General features: G+C 40.4%; 1 protein-coding gene across 1 annotated transcript in view; it reads right to left on the bottom strand.

The window, feature by feature from the left end:
• Positions 1–9,788: 9,788 nt before the first annotated feature.
• The window catches only part of JHY (junctional cadherin complex regulator), a 66,282-nt gene continuing 53,848 nt past the window's right edge, over positions 9,789–22,222 (bottom strand). Inside the window, exons 6-9 of the mRNA XM_067751364.1 lie at positions 21,022–21,316; positions 13,197–13,277; positions 11,961–12,089; positions 9,789–10,025 (exon numbers count right to left, since the gene is read on the bottom strand). Coding sequence (XP_067607465.1) covers positions 9,828–10,025; positions 11,961–12,089; positions 13,197–13,277; positions 21,022–21,316 — 703 coding nt within the window. The 3' untranslated portion in view covers positions 9,789–9,827. The remainder of the gene's footprint in view (positions 10,026–11,960; positions 12,090–13,196; positions 13,278–21,021; positions 21,317–22,222) is intronic.

Here is a 22,222-nt window from a genome sequence, read left to right as displayed (position 1 = left end):
TCCCTGGCCATCCAGTAGTTGGGACTCCGCGCTTTCACCCGCCAAGGACGTGCGTTCCATCTCTGGTTGGGGAAACTAAGATCCCGCAAGCTGCAGGGCGGCAATCAGTACCCACGTACATACATACACATACCAAATAATCTATTCCTCTCAGTGCTTCACTTGGGAAGGGAAACAAACTATAGAAAGCAATGGGAATAAAGATAGGAGATGGCTCTTTATCCCAAGTTTAAGATGGGAATAATTTACAAGCTAAAAACAAAATAATGAATACTTTATGCTTGCTCTGCTCTTTTCTCATCTGTTTTTTTCCTCCAGTTCCTAAGTTCTCTAATTTTAATTTTAAAGATTTGAGCTTTATCATTTACCTGTGCACAGTGTTTAAAAAGTCAAATAGTTCTACAAGGATTATTTAAAAAGGAAGCGGTCCCCTGTCCCCTTCCCTATTTTCTTCACTACAGAGGCAACCAGTTTCTGTTTTGGGCTGATTGTTTTGGTATCTTATCCACCTTCATGTTTCTAAATGACTTCACTGCATTGCTGCTTTTTGGTGTTTCTATTTCAGAAATTATCTAGTACTTCATGCTATAAAAGATGAAGGCGTAGTTCTCTTTCTCGCCTGTTCCCACCACATACGTGCACCCTCTCTTATCTCTCCTCTCAAAACTGTAATTTATTATGATGTGCATGTGTAATTCTCAGCTAAGCCAGGTAGTCAGCTGCGATTACTTTACTTTTTCTGCAAGACTTTTTGTTTTTCTTGGAATTAAGGCTCATTGTATTATTCTTAATTTTTAGTGTACTTGTGACTAATTTAACTCCAGTTCTTCACCATTTGTCACTACCTCCCTCCCAAATGTTCATGTATTTTAAAAAAATTTTTACTGGAGTAGAGTTGCTTTACAATATTGTGTTAGTTTATACTGTACAGCAAAGTGAATCAGCTATACATATACACATATCCCCTCTCTTTTTGGATTTCCTTCTCATTTAGGTCACCACGGAGCATTGAGTAGAGTTCCCTGTCCTATACAGTAGGTTCTCATTAGTTATCTATTTTATGCATAGCATCAATAGTGTATATATGTCAATCCCAATCTCCCAATTCATCCCACCGCCCCCTTCTCCCTTGGTATCCATACGTTTGTTCTCTACGTCTGTGTCTCTATTTCTGCTTTGTAAATAAGATCGTCTATACCATTTTTTTTCAGATTCCACATATATACGTTAATATATGATATTTGTTTTTCTCTTTCTGAGTTACTTCCTTCTGTATGACAGTCTCTAGGTCCATCCACGTCTCTACAAATGACCCAGTTTTGTTCCTTTTTATGGCTGAGTAATATTCCATTGTATATGTGTACCACATCTTTATCCATTCCTCTGTTGATGGACATTTCAGTTGCTTCCCTATCCTGGCTACTGTAAATAGTGCTGCAATGAACATTGGCATGCATGTGTCTTTTTGAATTATGGTTTTCTCTGGGTATACGCCCAGGAGTGGGATTGCTGGGTCATATGGTAGTTCTATGTTTAGTTTTTTTAAGGAATCTCTGTTCTGTTCTCCATAGTGGCTGTACCAATTCACATTCCCACCAACAGTGCAAGAGGGTTCCCTTTTCTCCACACCCTCTCCAGCATTTGTTGTTTGTAGATTTTCTGATGATGGCCATTCTAGCTGGTGTGAGGTGATACCTCATTGTAGTTTTGACTTGCATTTCTCTAATAATTAATGATGTTGAGCATTTTTTCATGTGTTTGTTGACCATCTGTATGTCTTCTTTGGTGAAATGTCTATTTAGGTCTTCTGCCCATTTTTGGATTGGGTTGTTTGTTTTTTTGATATCGAGCTGCATGAGCTGCTTGTATATTTTGTTAATCCTTTGTCAGTTGCTTCATTTGTAAATGTTTTCTCCCATTCTGAGGGTTGTTTTTTCATCTTGTTTATGGTTTCCTTTGCTGTGCATGTACTCTTAACATTTTGATTTCCTGAACAGATTTCTCCCAGAGGCCCCTGGTCTGCTCCCCTATGGATTCTGGGTCAATGCATCTTCCTTCCTCTTCATCTCAGGCATTGCTTTCATTTTACTCTTGTTTCCTCTATCTTCCTTTTTCTTGGTTTACTCTCTCATTTTGGTGGAGCACACGGTCCTGTAGTTTCCTTATTGGTGTATGAAAAGTCAATGTTTTGAGATCATTCTTGTATAAAAACATCTTTATTCTAGTTTCATGCTTTATTAGTATTTTGTCTAAGTATAGAATTCTCAATTGGAAATACTTTTGAATACTTTTGAATGATTTTGAAGGCATCTTTCAATCGCTTTTTAGCTTCCAATTGCTGCTGTGAAGTCTAACGCCATTTTGATTCTTGATTCTTGATTCTTGATTCGTGATTCTTGATATATCCTGTTTCATTTATTCATTTGTTTTCCTTTTTGGAAGCTTGTAGGGTACTCTCTTTGGAGCCAGTGTACTGAAATTTTGCAGTGATATGCCTGAGTTGGAGGTCTGTTTTCACCCACTCTTTTGGATACTCAATAGACCCTTTCAGTCTGAAAACTCATTTTTTTCAGTTATGGGAAAATTTCTTGAATTAATTCTTTGATGATTTCTGTTCCTTTTTTTCTATGTTCTTTACGGAACTCCTATTATTTTGATTTTTTTCAGCCTCCTGGATTTATCCTCTAAATTTATTCCTTTCTCTCCTATTGTCTATATTTTTGCCTTTTCGCTCTGCTTTCTGAAAAAATTCTGAATATTATTTTCTAACCTTTGGATTTTTTATTTCAGCAATCATGTTTCTAATTCCAAAGATCTCTTTAATTTCCTCCTCCTCCTTTTTAATGGTATCGCATATAATATCCTCAGATGTTTGGAAATCCTTGATTGTGTGCTCATATTTAAGTAGGAGAAATAAAAAGCTCATAGGAAGCTCTGAATACCCAGTGCGACCTGCTGACTGTGAACTTTCCTATAGGATAACATGGTTGCGTTCTTCAGTTGGAGAACCTCTGAAATCAGAACTTTTAGCTCTTTTCTTTTAGGCTGGTCAGATTCCCCAGAGAAGAGTTTTCCAAATTCCTGCTTATAGGATGAAGGCCTAACATTCTGGGGACCACGTGTCAGAGGAGGACCAGAGGTCTCTGTATTTAGAACACCTGTGCTCACTGTTGTCTCTGTTCTCAGGATGGTGCCTCCTAACAGCCCGTTGTTTCTCACTCCTGAGACTCTGTAGAGGGTCAAGCAGCCTTTTACCAGGGTGGTGGAGGGAAGTCATCCTTCACTTAACCCCCTCACCCTCTTCCCCCCCTACTTCCAGCAGTAATTGACACCATCAGTTCCAGAGCATTTGGGGCATTCTGTAGTGTATATCAGATTGATTCTTGGATTTCCCCATTGCCTGGTTACAATTTAGTGTTTTTGGAGGCTTCCAATTATTATTATTATTATTTTGCAATTTATTCATCTGCTTTCCAGTTTTTAAAAAGTTGCTACTGGTATCCCTCTTCCTATTCTCCCTGTTCTTATATGTTTATGCCTTAAAAAAAACCCGTTACTGTGATTCTAGCGGGGGCTTGCCAAGGGAGGGAAACAGATGTGTGCGTGCGTGTGCATGTGTGTGTGGGTGCTCAATCTACCGTATTTATCCAGATGTCTCATAATTTGAATCTAAGATTATTTTATTCTGGCTTTTACAATGAGTGATGGAGGTATTGATCTTTTACCTTGATGTTTCTTTTATGTAACTGAATTTGTTAAGTTCGAGAGAGTTGCATTATCATTAGAACATATTAAAAGGCTGACTTCATTACCAAAGCTCAGGATAGCCCTTCTTACCTCATATTCAGTGATGTACTACCAACGGCTTGGGATCTATCCATTTGAAAGCATTGGAGGTTAGTTAGTCCTTAAGAATCTTTGTCTGTGAAAGGTCCTGAATAGTTTTGCAGGATATTCGTAGAAATTTCAAGGTGAGGGAATTTATGTTATTTCATTTTCCTTGGTCTCAGATTAATTTAAAACCTGGGTCCGTAATTCTCTGAGAATCAGAAAAGATAAACAGAGAAAGCAAAACAGAGCCACACAGAAATACACACACACATGCACGCGAGCGCTTATAAAGAGAATGATGCAAACAGGACAAGGAGAATTGGAAGGTGATCAGTTAAGACATTAAGTGTTTTGTGACACACGGACGCGTCTGCATTTTGCCCTGATAACAGGCCATCAGCTCGTTTTCAGAGGGCTGCTGCCTTCTTCAGCTCAATCCGCAGATCAAAGCAAAACTGTCTGCTTGCATTTTGCAATCAGAATGGGGATGCTAATTTATACTCCTTAATGTGTGAGGGTAAGAGACTCCTTCAATTAACCGAATTCTATAGCTGGCAAAATAAAAGGTACACAAAGAGGCGCAGGCTGGAAGAGCCGAAATTCTCATTAAATCAAAAGGTCCAGTATTCATTACCGCGTGCATCTGAGGCTAAACACTAAATATGGGGCTCATCAAAGGAGGTTTAATGGGTTAAATTGAGAATATAATCTAATTAAAACATTAGACACGGCAAATAGTTCTTTGATATTCATCTAAAGGTTTCATTAAAAATGGGTACTTGAGGCTTGTATGATAGATTATCAATTTTAAGTAGAGACAGCATCCTTGGTACTGATTCAAAGTGTCACCATTGTGTGGAAGCAGGGGAAATGGGAAAAGACATCACTGCCAGGTGACAGGTTAGAGATACAAGGTAAGGCCAACCAGGATTCATGATAGTGATTTTGATCACTGTCTGCATGACAAAAAAGAAAGCGTAAGGATTAATTTAGGAGACAAATTTGCCACAGAGGAAAGAGTCCATTTGGGGCCCAAATTATTTGGTGTAGAGATCTACAGTGGTTTTTTTCACTGGACATTCATTCTGTTCTCTACTTCCTTCTCCTGTATAGACAGCTTCCCGAAGGATAACTGATTATACTTTGTGGGTTTTAAATTTCGGAAGGTTATTTCTCCCAGTGTCAAATTCGCACCATAAGCATATCTACTATTTAAGCATCTCTTGCAAAAGCTTGGGACTCTAGCCATAAGAGGTACTCTCAAAAGCCAGTCTGGCAGCCCCGGTATCAGGTCTGGTCTCTACGAGCTGTCAACTCAGTAAAGAAAGTCTGTGAAATCTTACTAGATATTTTCAGGGTTGCACTAAATTTATTTGCCTGAAATGCTCATATCATTGTAATCCTCTCGACCTGTTAGAGCTGTTTAATAGCGGAAGACCATTTATTCAGCTTATTGAAAATTAATTACTTATATTGCCCAGGTTTGCAAGGGGACAATGAAAAGGCAGTGGAGAGGCAGCAAGGGAGATAAACCTTGCCCACCAAATTCTTTTTTCTTCTCTTCATTTTACCCAAAGAGGCCCTATACTGAGTGGTAGGGAGAGCTGAAAAATCTGTTCATTTTGCATCTTATTGCATCTCTCACTGTGATGTTTTCATAACCTTTTGGGAAAGCCCCAACTTTTCAGTTATTCCACTGAACCAAAATTAAGTAACCAAACATGAAGAATGGGAATCTTTAAGATGAGAGAATAAAATGAATGAACGAATAAATGAATGACTGAATGAATGAAAAAAAACCCTGCCATCCAAAACCTTTTGCTTTCCATTGAATGGATGTTTGCTTAGGAAATTGAGACATTTAGTATTTTCTCTGTACCTCTGTGAGAAAGATGTGTGGCTTTGCTTCATGAAGTTGAGAGGGGGAGCAGAAACAAATACTGTACTTAGTCTGGAGGCAGTGAGTTGTGGGGACAGTTCTGAATATCAGATTTTTAGCTATTCTGAGATCCTACTTCAGTATATTTTAAAAAGTGGAATAAATAGCTAAATAAAATTTTGTTAGAATACATAATTCTCCTTTTTTGCCTTTATAATATAGAAATTTTGTCTGACAATATAGACCATTTCTTATAATGAGGGACACAGAGGGAGGAGACCCTGGATAGACAAAATCCACAATAATGAAAAACTGACTTTGTGCTACTGTTTAAATCCTGTCTCACTGGGAAAACAACTAAAGAGGCAATGCAGCATTTATGTGGCCTTTCGTCTTTCTGTTTTTACCCATTAGGAATAAAAGTTATGAAAACTCACTTAGCATTAGGGAGAAGCCCTATAGTCACATCCTGTAGAATACTTGCGTGTTAGAGGAAATGTGTATTATTCAAGATTTATTCTTACTCTGATTCAAGATTCCTATTCTTACTCTGATAGGAAAAGATGATCTTTAAAAAGGCACATTTAGGGGCTTCCCTGGTGGCGCAGTGGTTGAGAGTCCGCCTACCGATGCAGGAAACGCATCGTGCAGGACCGGGTTCGTGCCCTGGTCCGGAAAGATCCCACGTGCCGCGGAGCGGCTGGGCCCGTGAGCCATGGCCGCTGGGCCTGCGCGTCCGGAGCCTGTGCTCCGCAACGGGAGAGGCCACAGCAGTGAGAGGCCTGCGTACCGCAAAAAAAAAAAAAAAAAAAAAAAAAGGCACATTTAGGAAAGCAACCTTGATTTTTCCTTAAGAACTTTATATTTTCAAGTGCAACTTCTAATATAATGGTAATATCTGTTTTGAAGCACATGTTAGAGTTAGTTAAACTTGTCCTGGTATGTGCAGACTATCACCCAAATTCAATTCATTTTATGCAATTTTTCAATAAGTAATTAAAAAAGAATCCCTCCTGAGTTTATCCAGTCTGATATTGTAGACCATTTGCTATCAATTCAAAGTTCTCAATTAGCTCCAGTGTTGTTCTAATTACTGGATGTGTTTTCAAGCAACTCCCAGCTAATAACTGTTGGGATGAAGAGTCATTTTCTCGCTCTAGACTAGACTGTGCACGCTCATGCTTACTGTGATGTTTTGACAATGATTCATTAACCAATAATAAGGCCCCAATTGGAACAATTAGACATCGATGCCTTTGCTAGGCTGACCTTTTATTTTGTTCCTCAATATTGTCTTTTCTTCAGTTGGTTTCTAGATAACTCCCAAGAGACTCCTTACTATACAAAGCAATATCATGAAGACAGCTGTCATTAAATTCAGCTACTTGTACAAAAGCTGCCTCTAGGAGGATGCTCTTGTTGGAAACTCAAGATGGAAAAACATCATAAAAGGAGTCTATAATAAGAGAATACATGATTTAAAGGTCCTTTATACCAGTTCATAGAGATTAGGGAGTTAGGCACTATGTCTTTCAATGGCTTGTATAACATCTGGTCAAATCCAGGCCCTCCATCATTACGTCACTCAAGTTTATGGTTCCTTTCCTTCTAATAGGCAGATTATTTTTATTTCCTAAATATCTGAAATAGAAATATGATAAAAATTGATCACTGATCCACTCAGGTCTATAAAAGATCGATGTTATTGTTAATAGTACAATTGCCTTTAAAGGAGGAGCCAGACAAGCGTTTGTCATTTACTGCTTTTGCAGAACGTCTACCCTGTCTTAGTATCATGGTGCCTTAGTGACATTCTGCTGGATCTTACCATTGTGGGATGACTTGGGGCCAGATGAAGCCTATTTTGATCTATTCTTTGATTTCAACCCCAAGCTCTCAGCAAGTATGTTCTATTTCTTTAGTCAAACTCATTTTAGATGCTGCCTGCCACTTTCCGTGTTTGTGTACAAAGAATTTTGATTGCTGTAGGGTCATATATACTGGATGGTAAAGCTTTGCCTTGAGTGTAAAGTTCCTGTGAAATGTTGTTTGATATCAACTGGATCTCTGAACCTGCTTCAGCTGGGTGTGGGTTCTTAATAGGAGGTGTGAAAGTGCCTGAAGGATTTAATGCTTAGGCTGAGAGAAATGGTTAGGGAGAGGTTTTTAAATGTTCTGAAAAAAAAAATTGAAATAGTGTCTCTTTTATTGGTCAGCATTTGAGTTGCACTGTAGATGTCTCTTACAACTTCATCAGTGTAGTAATAAAGTTGCCAGACTGTACACGTTAAAAATGCAAGGTAGATAGTAATGCATATTTCTAAAAATGGAACTTAAATGTTGGAAGTTCATGTCCCAAATTGAAATGTATAATTACATCCTCCTTGCCCACACAGAAAAACAAAAACTCTCTTCCCACAAACAAATAATCAAACAGTGCTCTCCTTGCTGTTGAAAGATTGGAGTTTAGACCTGGCTAGTCTCCCATTGTAGGACTGAAGGACTTCAGAGTCCCTTATCCTTTCTTGATCTCCATTTCCTCTTCTGAAAGATTGGCACTTGAACAAGATAAACCCCTTCCAAGCTCTAAATTTCTTTAAGATAATTTAGTAGAAATGGAATGTTTAAAAAATTTACCCTGTCCCTTTAAAAATGAAAATATGGCAATGTCTCTTATGCATTATTTTTAGCTTCCAGAGCAAGTTTTAAAATATAGGGAAGTTTTAAAATATAGGGGGAAAAAATCATTCTATCTCATGTTTCTAGAAAAGTCTTTAAACATGTACCTTGAAGGGTCCTCTTCTTTTACAGATACATTTTAGGAGCACCTTGGGCTGTGATTTTCCTGAACTAACTCCTCATATATGCTATGATTTTCCAAATACTACTGAAACATGATTCTCCAGTTTACTGTTTATGTTCAGATACTTGTTATCTTTCCAGACTTTCAATGCTGTTTCCAGTATTAAGAAAAAGTTTTGTACAGGCAGCTTTTCTACCACATTGTGGTATATGTAAAATTTATACAATATAGATATAAACCTCCAAAGCCAGTCCTTATGCCACCTGTATAGAGACACAGATTTTCCCTAAATTATTGTTAAATGTGTCCATTTCTGGATGTAGCCATCTAAGAATGCAATGCCCATCTAGTACAAGCAAGTAAGTAAAATTTAAATCCTAATTTAATAGGATTTAAAATAGTCCCAGGGACTATTTTAAGACCTGGGAATTTCACAATGTTTATGCAGTTTCAAAAGATTCTTTAAAAGGGAAAAAATATTCATGAATATTGACATTCAGTAGGATGTTTCTGTGGGATGTTTTTGTCTTACCTAATGTTTTTGTGTGGAAGCACACGTTTGATGATATTTTAAGATATTTTTGAGGGCAAGATGTTCAGCAAATTTATGTACTTGGAGTCAGCAGCTTTGAGCAAGTGTCTCTCTCAGGGGTGCCCGAGTTGAGTGCTTTTGGACTTGGTGGATTTCTGATTAATATCTTGATGCTCTGTTAGAACAACATTGAGATTTGTTTTACTTGAGTAGCACATCTAGAAGCACTTTCATTTTTTAAATTTTACATATAAACCCTTGGCTAAATTTAGAGATTTCTGAAATATTTTGGAAATGATATTGCAAAATTTACCGGTGTTTAGTCCAAGTTGAGTTCTTTTCAATAGAAACTGAAGTGCTTATAGTTTTTTTTTAATCAGAAAAATGAGAAAGAAACACAAGTAGATACATTTATTTCTGGGTAACTTTAAGAGTTTCATTATGCTAAGAAAGGGTAGCGATCATTTAAGAAATTAAAAGAGCCAATATAAAGCCAAAAAGAAATCAAAGGATCCAGGATAAAACCAAAAGGCTTTATTCCCTAGTTCTTATTCAGCCCCAATATTAACTGATTTGAAAATAAATAATTAAAATAGTTTTTCTTCCTGGAAAGTAAAGTATGGCGCCGTAATGTAACAGGGCCCCATATTTTAAACCCTGTACGAAGCAAACGTGGACTGCAGTTAGGTGACGATGCTAGGTCATCACTCTCAATGCAGAGCAGTGGGTTGGAGTTTCTCTTCTCCAAGTCCATCCCCTGGGCATCTCTGGTCATCTCTTGTCTATACAATATGAAGGGCTTTAAAAGCAGCCACAGCCTGTTTTTCCCTTTCGTGTCTGTTCTGCAGTACTTCCAGCAGTGAGATTTCAGGTAAAATGTCTCCGTTTCCAGCATGGGTTGGATTTTTCTTTTCCTTTGAGGCTTGACCACTCAGATTTGCAGGTTTGGGTTTGGGGATGGTCTTAGCATATTCCAAAGCCTAAAAGCATAAAGATAAAATTTTATTTGAGATGGGAAGTGAACCCTGGATTCCTTAAATTAAATCTAGTCTTAGGAAAGGTTTATTGATAATATAATTGGAGACTATTGCTACAATAATGTACTAAGGGATGGATGGAAATGGAGACCAAATGGAAAATACAAATAATGCAATATAACGCACAGTTTAAACAAAATCAATTAGCCACGTAACAAAATGCTGTGGAAAAAAAGAGTTGAAGAATGATATGTACGGTTGTGACTCTGGACGTTTTCTTTATAAAACTGAGTTTTATTCAAGTGCTTGAAAATAGATTTCTTATGTGTTTGATCTGTTTAGCTTCTGGCAGTCTTATTAAAACCAAACTTTTATTGAGGAGATATTAACTGACCTTTCCATCCAAAGAGGACTTGTTACAGCTTGAGACCAAAGACATCACTGTAGTTGAGATAAAACTGAGTCTCCATTATTACACCAACTATTCTTGTTTCTGGGTTCTTGCAACTCTTGCAAGTATTTATTAGAGGTTGAAAATTATTTTTTCCTTTTCTTTAGCATATCTATAGATACCTGGATACTAAAAAAAGGCAGTCTTTTTTTCAGTGATGTCAGTTCTGACAGGCATTACAATAAAAATGAGATTACTGAATATGATTTCTAAATCTGCCTTTATATGTTTTACTTTTCTAAAATTAACCATTTTTAAAAATTGAAGTATAGTTAATTTACAATGTTGTGTTAGTTTCAGGTGTACAGCAAAGTGATTCAGTTATATATATGTGTGTGTATATGTATATATATATACTTTTTCAGAGTCTTTTCCATTACAGTTATTACAAGATATTGGCTATAGTTTCCTGTGCTATACAGCAGGTCCTTGTTGTTTATCTATTTCATATATAGTAGTGTTATATGTTAATCCCAAACTCCTAATTTATCTCTCCCCACCCCCAGTTTTACAGTTTAATAAGCGTTTCTTGAGAGCTAAAATGGGAATGGATAATATATGTAGGTCCTAGAAGGGGAAAAATCTCCAAAACACAAAAACTCCAGACTTCTCAGTGTGTGTAGTTGACTTCTATTGGAATTTCTAATTATAGACTTGTTGCCTTGAATCTCTTCATGAACAAATAATGGATTGGAGAAAAAAAGAAAAAGTGGCATCATGGAAACTCAATCAAGTGGATTGAGGTCTTCAAGGTCTGAGGAAGAAAGGCAATAGATAGAAAATATGAGAGTCTGTGAAAGAGAACACGAAGTACAAATTCCTAAAAGCACCAAAGGGTCACTTGTCCCTCGTGCAAAGGGTCCCACGTCCTTACTGGGACTGAGGCAGAGACTTGTACTGCAAAGCTCGGTGTCTCCATAGAACGTATTTCATTCACATCACAACTTAGAGTTGGATGACTTCTGAGAAGGAGAACATCCTGTATTTATCATTTTTATTGGGTAGAGGAACCTATATAGTACCATCCCTCAGGAGAAATATAGGGAATGAACTTGAGAGAAACAGTGAAGGACTTTCCTCTGACATAAGCACCCGGACATGGCAAGAAGATGCTAATTTCTTAAAACTTATTTAATGGTAGAGAAGGAAATTGATGGTTAATCAGGATTATTAGTTTTTTTTCTATGAAATCACCTAACCATTGAATTTTTGTGTGAGAAACTCAAAATACTATACTTGGAGGAAAACATGTGGAAGACTAAAGATAACAGTGAACTTCAGGGGAAAAAAGAGGCTAACCTTCCAGCATCATATGTGTGTATATCATTTTTACATCAATATCTGTGAATGATGGGGAGCCGCAGGAACAGTAGTAGCTAAAACATCCTCTGTGTTCAAATAATGTGGGGAATTCATTGTCGTGAGGTCACAGAGGTTTCCTTTTCATTGTAATTAAAAAGACAACTGCCTTGGTGAGAATTTCTTACCTTCTGCCGAGGGACAGCAGATTTATTTTCAGTCTTTGCTATTTGTGGCTTTGACGGGATGGATAGTGCCTTCATGTTGTATTCCTTTACTTGTCTTGCATATTCCTTTTGCTGTATTAATTTCTGCATCTGTTCAGAGAAACAAAGTGAGGGTGACTCACAGGTCCTGCTAGATCGCTCTGTTCTCTATCTAAATTGACACTAATTTTAGTGAGCTGGGCACGGGGGAAATGGGATCACCGCGTGTAAGGTGACAGCAGTGAAATGGTTAAGTTAATGTCTCTCCTAGAAATAGTTTCTCTTGAGGGGCGGAATGTCACTGCAATAGCACACCCAGTGTTCACTTAACAGTGGCTAAATCACATTCAGCCTCTTCTTTGTTGCGTTTACCCAATTTATTTTCACTTTTGCTTCCAACTTTGAACTCTACTCTCTTTTTATGCCTTGAGTGCAGCTGCAGTTAAAACACATTAAATGAAGATCTCCTTTCACTAGAGGAAAGAGAATAAAGTGGATGTACTTTTCATGGCTTGGGAAACTCTTACCCTGAGTGTCTTCTCTGTAGCCACTCCTCAATATTATCAAGATAACTCTATTGGGAAAGACCAACGACCACATAACACACACATCTCTTTTCATGTGCATGTGTCCCACTTTTCTGTTTGGGCCTTCAAAACTAACTAAAAGGTGGATACATAAAACAACATTGGCTGAGTAACTTTTATTTTATGGTAGAAGTAGTGCCCGGGGCTTATTACCAATGCTACTTCAGAAGGGTCTCTATTCAGAGGGAGACATTTGAATTAGGACTTGGTTCTGGGGGTATCTTTTTTTTTTTTTTCAGGTCCATACCTTTGTTTTTATTTATTTATTTATTTTTTACATCTTTATTGGAGTATAATTGCTTTACAATGGTGTGTTCGTTTCTGCTTTATAACAAAGTGAATCAGTTATACTTATACTTATGTTCCCATATCCCCTCCCTCTTGCGTGTCCCTCCCTCCCACCCTCCCTATCTCACCCCTCCAGGCGTTGCGGAACTGATCTCCCTGTGCTATGCGGCTGCTTCCCACTAGCTATCTACCTTACGTTTGGTAGTGTATATGTGTCCATGCCTCTCTCTCGCTTTGTCACAGCTCACCCTACCCCTCGGTTCTGGGGGTATCTTTATACAGTTTTGCTGGAAGACAAAAGGCAAATCCAATCCTGGAATTGCTGTATGTACATCACACTCACTTTGTCTCTGATGGACTCAAGGTCAGGTCCGAGGCCTCCAAGCTTCATGTCTCTGTTCTGATAAGCTTTCAGCTTGGAACTCTAAAAATACAATCAAAGAGACAGTTTCTTTTAAAGACTTGTATGTCCCCCACCCTCGAGTTGTCATGGCCACATAAAAAAGGGAAGAAGCAAAATGAAGAATGGCAGCCTGTGTGGACCGTGGGAGAGTGGGTGTGTTTCCCAACAATTCTTCCATTTTAGTGGTCGTCATTGATAACAGTTTCCTTGGTAATTTGTAGCTGGTGAGCTAACATGTTTGGACTTTTCCACTTCTGCAATAAAAAACATTGAAATTCTGAAAATTATAAATAAAAAATTTCAAGTGAGTGAAGTGCTGCTTTGTTATTAACATTTTTATCATAACGGATCCATTACTAATTTGCTGCTGCTGCTATGAGTAGTATGTCTAGTTTTGTACCGTTCACTGAACCAACTGATTTCCCTGGAAGAGGCGATCTAAGCGAATCAGGTAAGCACACTGCTTCGAAGAGAGAGCACCCTGTCTAATGTCATAATATTCAAAAGAAAGGAAACATTTAAGGGTTAAGAGTCTAAGCAAGACCCACTGAGAAGCTCATTTTATTCAGTGTGATTTTGGATATTTTGAAAGGTACAAATAATTTTACACGATAATGCTTATTACTATTGCATATTTAAAGGGACAGAGTATGGGCTTCCCTGGTGGCGCAGTGGTTGGGGGTCCGCCTGCCGATGCAGGGGAGGCGGGTTCGTTCCCCGGTCCGGGAGGATCCCGCATGCCGCGGAGCGGCTGGGCCCGTGGGCCATGGCCGCTGAGCCTGCGCGTCCGGAGCCTGTGCTCCGCAACGGGAGAGGCCACAACAGTGAGAGGCCCGCGTGCCGCAAAAGAAAAAACAAAAAGAATAAAATAAAATAAAGGGACAGAGTAACAGACCGAGGCTATTTAATTACTAAATTATGTCAGTTGAGCACAGTAACAGGCAGGAAAAATACTAACGTGCTCCTGACTGTAGGATAGGTTAAGATACTCCCCAAACTCCCACTTTTGACGTGAAATCTGACTTGCTACTTGCAGCAGATACCCTTGTGGGGAAACAAAGGCCTCTTTTCTTTGCATTTGTGAGTTCATTGAGTTGTCTTCCGTGGGAAGGGCAGGAAGGACAATACCAAAGAGATGGTTTGGGTGACGGCAGTGATCTTAGGGTGCCTCAAAATTGGTGCTTAGGGTAAACAGCCATACCGCAGAGGCAGCAGTTCTGAGCTAACCGTGTATGGTGCCACCTGTCTATATGCTAATGGCAAGGCATGGTATTTTTCTAAATTTGGAAAGTTCCTGTTAATTATTAAGTCCTAAAATATACAATATATCTGACGTGCCCTTTCCTAAGAGAGAATTTGGCAGAGATAGTCCAGAGACTTTAAAAACAGAACATTTCATCATATAGAGAGTTACTGCATATAATTCTCAAATCTTAACAATGAACTTACGTAGACACTTATATCAACTGTTACTGCTCACAGGGCCTATTGACCGACTACCTGGAGGTCAGACCACTTAGCTTCTCCATTGCCATTTCCCAGGCTCAGAGCCAAAAGCTCTTTCCTCCAGACCCCAGCACTGAACTCTGGCCCATGAGATATGAATGAAGGTTTGCTGGCATAGACAGAGGGTGCATCGTGGAAAACCTTTAATTGGATTGGCACAGCCCCTCCCCCTTTCCCTTTATCTTGCCTTGAATGTGGATGTGATTTCTGGAGATACAGCAGCAATCTTGTAGCCAGGAAAGAAAAAAAGAACAAGAGAATTGTACAAATACTGGTTCTGATGTTTTGAGCTATAGAACCACCGGTGCTAGCAACTACCTACTTGTGGATTAACTGTATGTAAGAAGAATGAACCCTTATTTTTGAAATTGCTGTAAAGAGTAGTTCTGTGGCTTGTAGCTGAAGGCAGTAGTTCTAAGGTCCTACAAAATGTTTATAGTACATAGCGCTTCACAGGGCCAAAATCATGTGTCATTTAGGCAACACTTCTACACTGCAAGGATTAAAAGTTCTGTAAACAGAATTTGCCTGATTAGTATGTTAAATATTTGTAGTCAAAACTCTTTCAGTGCATCTAATTCTAAAAGGTCAAAGAAGATCCTTTCTTAAGTCTTTGGACTAAAATAATTAAAATATAGTATACAGAAGAATATAATATATAGAAGAAGTATATAGAAGAAATATTGAAGGCATTTCAAAATCATAAATCTCCTTTAGGAGAATAGACTCATCACCCAGCAAAACCACTACAGCTGCTTCCTGCCCTTTAGATGTATCCGTTCATACTTTTATAAAATTGTCCCTATGCTCAAATTATTTTGTTATTTTTTTTGCTGAGAAGGTTACCATTACACTGTATTTCCCTGTCACTACATGTTTTCTGAAAATGTGATTTTTATGTATAACATTCTATTGTCTAGTTATAGTTGAATTATTTAGCGATTCTTCTAAATGTTGAACATTTAAGATGTCCTAGGGATGAGCGTTGTTTGTGGGCTACTCTGATTATTTCTTTGAGATAAATTAAGAGAAGTGAGATTATTGAGACAGAATCATGAACATATTCAGGGCCATTCATGAACACTTCTGTTAACAAGGTAGAAGAATGCTCTTTTTGTCCAAACCTCGATGACACTGGGTATTATCACATTTTAAAACCTCTGCTAATTTTTAATAGGTGAATGAACTCAGATATCCTATACTTTGCGATTGCAAATTTGTTCTTTATCTGGCATATGCCATCTCCGCCATTGTTTTGAAATCACTAAGTTACCATTTGCCAAAGTAAACCAGTAATGAAAAAGGAGAGAACCCCACTCACATCCAAGTCATAAATCCAGTTTGTCCAAAACTGATGAGACAGAAATGATCAGTGCCCAGAAATCGCATCCTTAGTCTGAAGCAGCTTAGCTTTAATCATTCCACCAACTCACAAAAGATGTAATGTAAAGCATGAATAATTGCTTATTGCATCCTCGTTGAAGTTCTTACTATCACCTCGAATAAACATCGTGGCTGTCACAGAAAAACAGAGCCGACGGTCTAGCACTGCAGACTGACACAAGGAAAGAGTGTGGCCCGAAGTGGTCATCTCCAAATGCCACTGACTCCTTGACAGGCTGAGCTGCTTCCAGTGAAGAGATGTTTCTCAAGGGAGAGCGATGGCTCCTAACAGAGTTTGTTCTGGGTGACTGGCAATGAAAAATCCTGGATTTACTTGTTAGCTTCAAGTAATCTTGATTGGTTCCCAGTGCTGTAATTTTGTTTGATCTCTTCCCATCAAAATTCTTTTTCACAGGTTTATTGAGATAAAATTCACACACCACCAAATTCACCCATTTGAAGTTGTACAGTTCAGTGGTTTTTAGTATAGTCATCAAGTTGTGCGAAAGTCACCACAATCCAATTTTAGAACATTTTCATTGACCTAAAAAGAAACCCCGTACCCATTAGCAGTCCCTTCCCTCCCCCCACCTCCAGCCCTAGGCAACCACTAAGCTACTTTCTGTCTCTTCAAAAGGCTTTCATAGTCAAATAATCCCTAGAATTTAGTTTGATTTACCTCTCTTTGGCTGTTACAAGACCAAAAGGTCACAATAGCACCATGCCACCCCCCATTTTTAAAAATTAAATCAACAATAATAGTCTCATTAGGTCTCCAAACACGGGGAAAATAAAAGCATGTTTTCAAAAAATCCCCGGCGGGGTTTGCTGCTACTCTTTGCATGAGATGCACACAGGGTGACATCAGCCAACCCTGGCTCTAGCTGACGGCTGACCAGACCAGATCTACCCCTTGGAATCGGTGTCCACTGGTCGTGGCTTTGGCAGAGTCTGGCATAGGATCTCCTGGTGGAAGGTTTCTGCCGGCCATCAATCACACGTCTTCTCAAGCCGGAAGAGTGACTTTTATTGTAAGCGGTGGGGGGGGGGGGGGGGGGCAAAAGGTGCCTGACTTGGAAATGACATTGACTGTCCCGGGAGGACTTGTTTCAACTCTGAGAGGTCGTGCCCCGCTGTGGGGGACACTGCGGGGCTTTCCTCCAGAACATTCCTCAGATGTGTAAGGGTGAGAAAGTTACTCAGAGACGGACGGAAAACAATGCCTCAAATACTGCGGAACAGCAAGTGAAGGAAATTTGCTCTGCGGTTGCTAAACTTAATCCAAATAAACCTCGTCTTAGAAGCAGTCAAGCAGCAATACCCGGATTGTCTGTGACAACAAACACACGGGTTAATTACTGCAGCTCAGCGCGACACAGCTGTCAGAGAACTCCTTAAGCAGTTACTTTGTGGCCGGTTGCGGTAGATATTTTTATTACTGTTTGTCATCACTTGTGCTGTGTTACTCTCTCACTGCCTGATGTCTGCATTCAGTGGCGTGGACAATGCTGAATGTTCGTAAACTGGTCACAACAGAACTGCCAGGAGAAGAGGAACGGTGCTTGGGCCTATTATCTTGACAAATCCTCAGATTTTTAATGTGATTCGAGTCGATTCCCTTGGCAACCATGAGATTTGCTTTGACTAGGAAATGGGCATGACCTGGGGAATGAGTCCCTCTGTCTGGGGCCCCGGCTACCTGCTGTCCTATACAAATAGCTCGGTTCTAAATCATTTTAGCTTCTGGAATGGCTTCCCGGACAAAGAGTGCTTCTGTGTCTTTGTCGGATGTAGGCTGAAAGTCTTGGATGGAGAAAATGGATACGTGTGGATTGCAACATCTCTGAGAGAAAGCAGGAAGGCAGGGATTTCCCAAGTTGGAAAGAGGGCTTGGGAAGTGGGAAGTGGAAGTTCTCTTTCTTCCTCTTCCCTTCCCTCCCCGATCTTAGATGTGTCATGATCCACATCATCACTGGGTACTGTCCTCTGCCTTCCCTCGGTAAAACACAGATTCGAACCACCAAAAGGAGAAGGAAGGGAAAGGAAACTAACATTTAGTTGATGTCTATTCTTTGCTAGGCACTAAGCTTTTTTTTTTTTTAATTTATTTATGCATTTATTTATTTTTGGCTGCGTTGGGTCTTCATTGTTGCGCGCGGCGAGCAGGGGGCTACTCTTCGTTGCGGTGTGTGGGATTCTCGTTGCGGTGGCTTCTCTTGTTGTGGAGCACAGGCTCTAGGTGTGCAGCCTTCAGTTGTTGTGGCAGTGGGCTCAGTAGTTGTGGCACACGGGCTTAGTTGCTCCGCAGCATGTGGGATCTTCCCGGACCAGGGCTCGAACCCGTGTCCCCTGCATTGGCAGGCGGATTCTTAACCACTGCGCCACCAGGGAAGCCTAAGCTAAGGTTTTAATACATTGTTGCACTTAACTGTCAAACCAAATCTACAAAAAGAACAATTCTGATTGTGCGTATGAGGAAATAGGGGCTCAGGTGAATTAATAACTTGTCCGAGTCACAGAGAGGTTAGGTGATGAGAATTTAGAAATGGCTGAGTGCGTGACTTCCACTAAACCCTGCTCATTAGGAATTGTTAAAAGCTTGCATTGTCAACAATAATCCACAGTTGGCAAGAACCCTAACCCAGAAGGTTCTCTTCCGAGGTAGTGAGTTTGAGCTCTTTTTTAGGCCCTGGTAACTCGTAAATTCCAGAGTGACAGCACGCCCTCACCTTGAGAATGTGTTGGTTCCTGAGCTCTGAATACATTTCCCTATAGAAGTAATAATACGCACAGTGTCTGGCTTCCTAGTCCAGCCTACAAACCCTATTCTATTTATGAAGTACTTGAAAACAGTGCTAATCATACCTCAGATTAGGTACGATTAACTGTCAAGTAATAATGTTTTGGTGGAAAAATAAGTTACTTATGAAGCCAGGAACATATTTCTTCTTATTTACTGTGAAACTGGGGATCATCCCAGCTCTAAACAACCAGTAGTGGTTTCCACAGCCTGGGCAAGAATTAGGTACCCCGGCAGGACGGAGGATGTGAGGGAGGGTCACGTGAGGAGCTCAAGAAGCCCTCAGGTCAGCATGTGGGAAGGGGCAGAGGGAAGGACCCCGGGGCTGTGAGTGAGCTGAAGGCCTAGGCTCGCAGGTGGCGGCAGTGGGCTGGGGCATTTCATGTGCACCAGCCTCTGAGGTTCTATCTCAGGAGGACACACCAAGATGGTCCTCCTTTTCTTCTCTGCAATAGGACCCACTGTCATTCTAGTCCAGCTTTCCCTTCTTCTCTTCAAGGCCACCCTTTCCTTTTTTTCTGAGGCTCGCATGTGGGTGTCCACTGACTTCACGATCCCCTATTCCTGGAGTGCCCTGCACCTGCCCTGCACACCACAGCCAGAGCAATCTTTCTAAAACATTAATCTAACTGTGGTTAAAATTCTTCCATGCACCCCACCAACCCCCCGCCCCAACACCAGCTGAGGGATTAGAGCCCTCCTTCTTCCAATGACGAGCAAGATCCTCGAAGACCCGGTGCCTGACCTACTTCTCCACTGCCACCTCTCAACACTCAGCACCTCCCAGTTTGAGTGACAGCAGCCCTAAAATGCATCAGTTCCCAGCATGCTTTGTGTTCTCTCAAGCGTCAGAACATTCACTGGTCCCCCTGCCTAAAATGCTTTCAGTCTTCCTTCTTTTGCTAACTCTCAATCATCCTCTAAGATGCCTCACGATCACCTCCTGAAGCTCTGCTTGGCTCGCAGGTGGGGATGTGTCCCTCTCTGTGCTCCTCTGTGTTCACTGTGCATCTCTCTCTCTTTTATTTCAACATGATACTGCTGGGGAAAGGGCATGGCTCGTTTGCTATACGTCCCAGCACCTGACACAGTTCCTGGTGGGAATTCAACACATATATGTTGAGTTGAACTAAGGATGGCTCCCTAAATCTGCCTTATAGTGGACGCCCCACGGGTGTCCACTGGTTCCCCGGCTGCTGGGAGTGTTGTCTGCTACGGCTCACAGTCGAGTCCCTCCCTAAGAACTGACCTCAGTCAGATGGAGCGGCTGTGCCCAAAGTTACAACCCTCCCCCAGAGACAGTCAGTAGCCAATGGCTGCTCCATGTGGGGAACATCCAGGTTCCTTGCCTCTGAAGGGCCATCCCAACTTCAGAACCCTCATGGGCTTGGCGGAGGCGTCCTTTGCACCAGCCTCAAAGCCGCCCCTTCTCCCTCACCCGGCCCTGCCCTCTCCCTCCCCGACAGGGGTGGTTCCCCGGTAACTCTCTTGCTCACAAATCTCCATTTCAGAGTCTGTTCCTGGCGGGGCCCATCCACCACAGGACTATTGCTTCCAGCCAGTAAACTGAGCAACTACTTCCCTGTTGCCCAGTAAAGCAGAATGCATTTTCCAGCCTTTTCCTTACTATTTGACACTAGAAACAAGTGATCTTTCCTGAGGGGTTTTTATTGTTTGTAACAGTAGAGAAACACAAAGGACATAAAAAGACTCCTTCAACGCTCCTTCATTTCTTCCTGGAAACCTTCCTCTTTGCCTCCTATCCCCATTTCCCTTATTTAACAAAGCAGACCCGATGGGAAAGACCTAAGTGCACAAAGGTGCTAGTCATGGTGAATCTTAGGTAAACACAGAACTCAGTAAAGCAAACATTTCAGAAGAAAGCTCAGTCATTGGCTGTCCTGGGTGTTTTACTGCAGGAGCTGAGGTGAGATGAAGGCTGAGAAGGGGTGGGGACTAGAGGAAGAAGGAGGGGCAGCAGCACCCCTATTCCAGGCCTGTGATAAGGAGAATGAAAATCAAGGTCCCTGTGTATTATCAAAATAAAAGGTTAAGTAAGTAAGATGCTTTTATTACCTTAATGCTGCTTCTTTTCCTATGCTTCTTCCCCTTTTCCAGTTGAAACAGATAGCCTTCAGAATTGCTACGGCTAATTTTCACTTGGTTTCTTTGGCTTCTCTCTGGACTGAGCTGGGATTCACTTTCCACCCTTGACGGTATGGGTGGAAGCGTGACGCCGGGTAAGGCCCCTTCGTGGGGATGCACCTCAGTCAGATGCATCAGCGCTTGCTGATGCTGCTCCATTGTCTGGGTGAGCCGGGAGTCTGGAGAGGCACTAGCAGGTTGGCTCTCAGAGGAAGAATGGAACTTCCTTAAAGGAAAAAAAAAAGCACAAATCTGTTAATGAAACCTAGATACATAAGACTTTTAGCATAGAAGTCTTTATGAACCATTAATTTGATGTATTTATCACTCCCCCAATCAAATTAATGTTCTTTAGCTTAATCTTTTCATAAATACATTAATTTCTTAATATCCTCTATTTTTTCTTTAGGATATTCTAGCTCTTACTTAGAACTTTCATTTAGTGCATTCAGAATAGAAAAAACATCATTCTGAAAACTCAAAGGCATTCCCACCACAAAATACCTGGACAGGTTGGATTAAATTAAACAAATGCCCTTTTAATTAGATAGTTGGATTTGTAAGAGAGACAGGGAATCTTCAGAGACCACAAACTAAACAGAAACTAAAACTAAAGCAGATTTAGATAAGATGAAGCTATGGCTTTCTTTGAGGGAGTTTGGACCTAAGTGCTTGAGTTTCACCATTCAACACTGGTATGGGATATGTGAGATCTTGGCTCTGTATTGGGCAGAGAATCAGAACTGAGATGCCTGCGTGAAGGCTGTATGTAACCCTTGAAGAGCTACACCCTCAATAAAAAGGCAAATTAGTGAAAAACTCATTCACCAACCTTGGGAAACAACAAAGCAAGACTATCTGTCTTAATGTAGGCTCTGAGCTAGGAAAAAAATTCCCTGTGAATATCTACGGGACAACATTTGGGGTTCAAATTTACCTTCCCCACATAATCATGGAAATCCAACACCAAGAAATTAACATAAAGTGATCCTAGAGGAAGGATACCTCTGTAGTATCTGGCAGAAGCAAGTTCTCTGGAAGGATACATTCGCACCCAAGCCTGCCTAGGTGTCTACAGAGAAGATGGATAAACATAAGTTCACAATCCAAAATCCTAGAACATGTGAGTAAA

Source organism: Pseudorca crassidens, chromosome 9 (genome assembly GCF_039906515.1).
Source record: "Pseudorca crassidens isolate mPseCra1 chromosome 9, mPseCra1.hap1, whole genome shotgun sequence".
Classification (NCBI taxonomy): Eukaryota; Metazoa; Chordata; class Mammalia; order Artiodactyla; family Delphinidae; genus Pseudorca; species Pseudorca crassidens.
The sequence above is the reverse complement of the archived record's forward strand: the minus strand, read 5'-3'. Positions and strand labels throughout refer to the sequence as shown.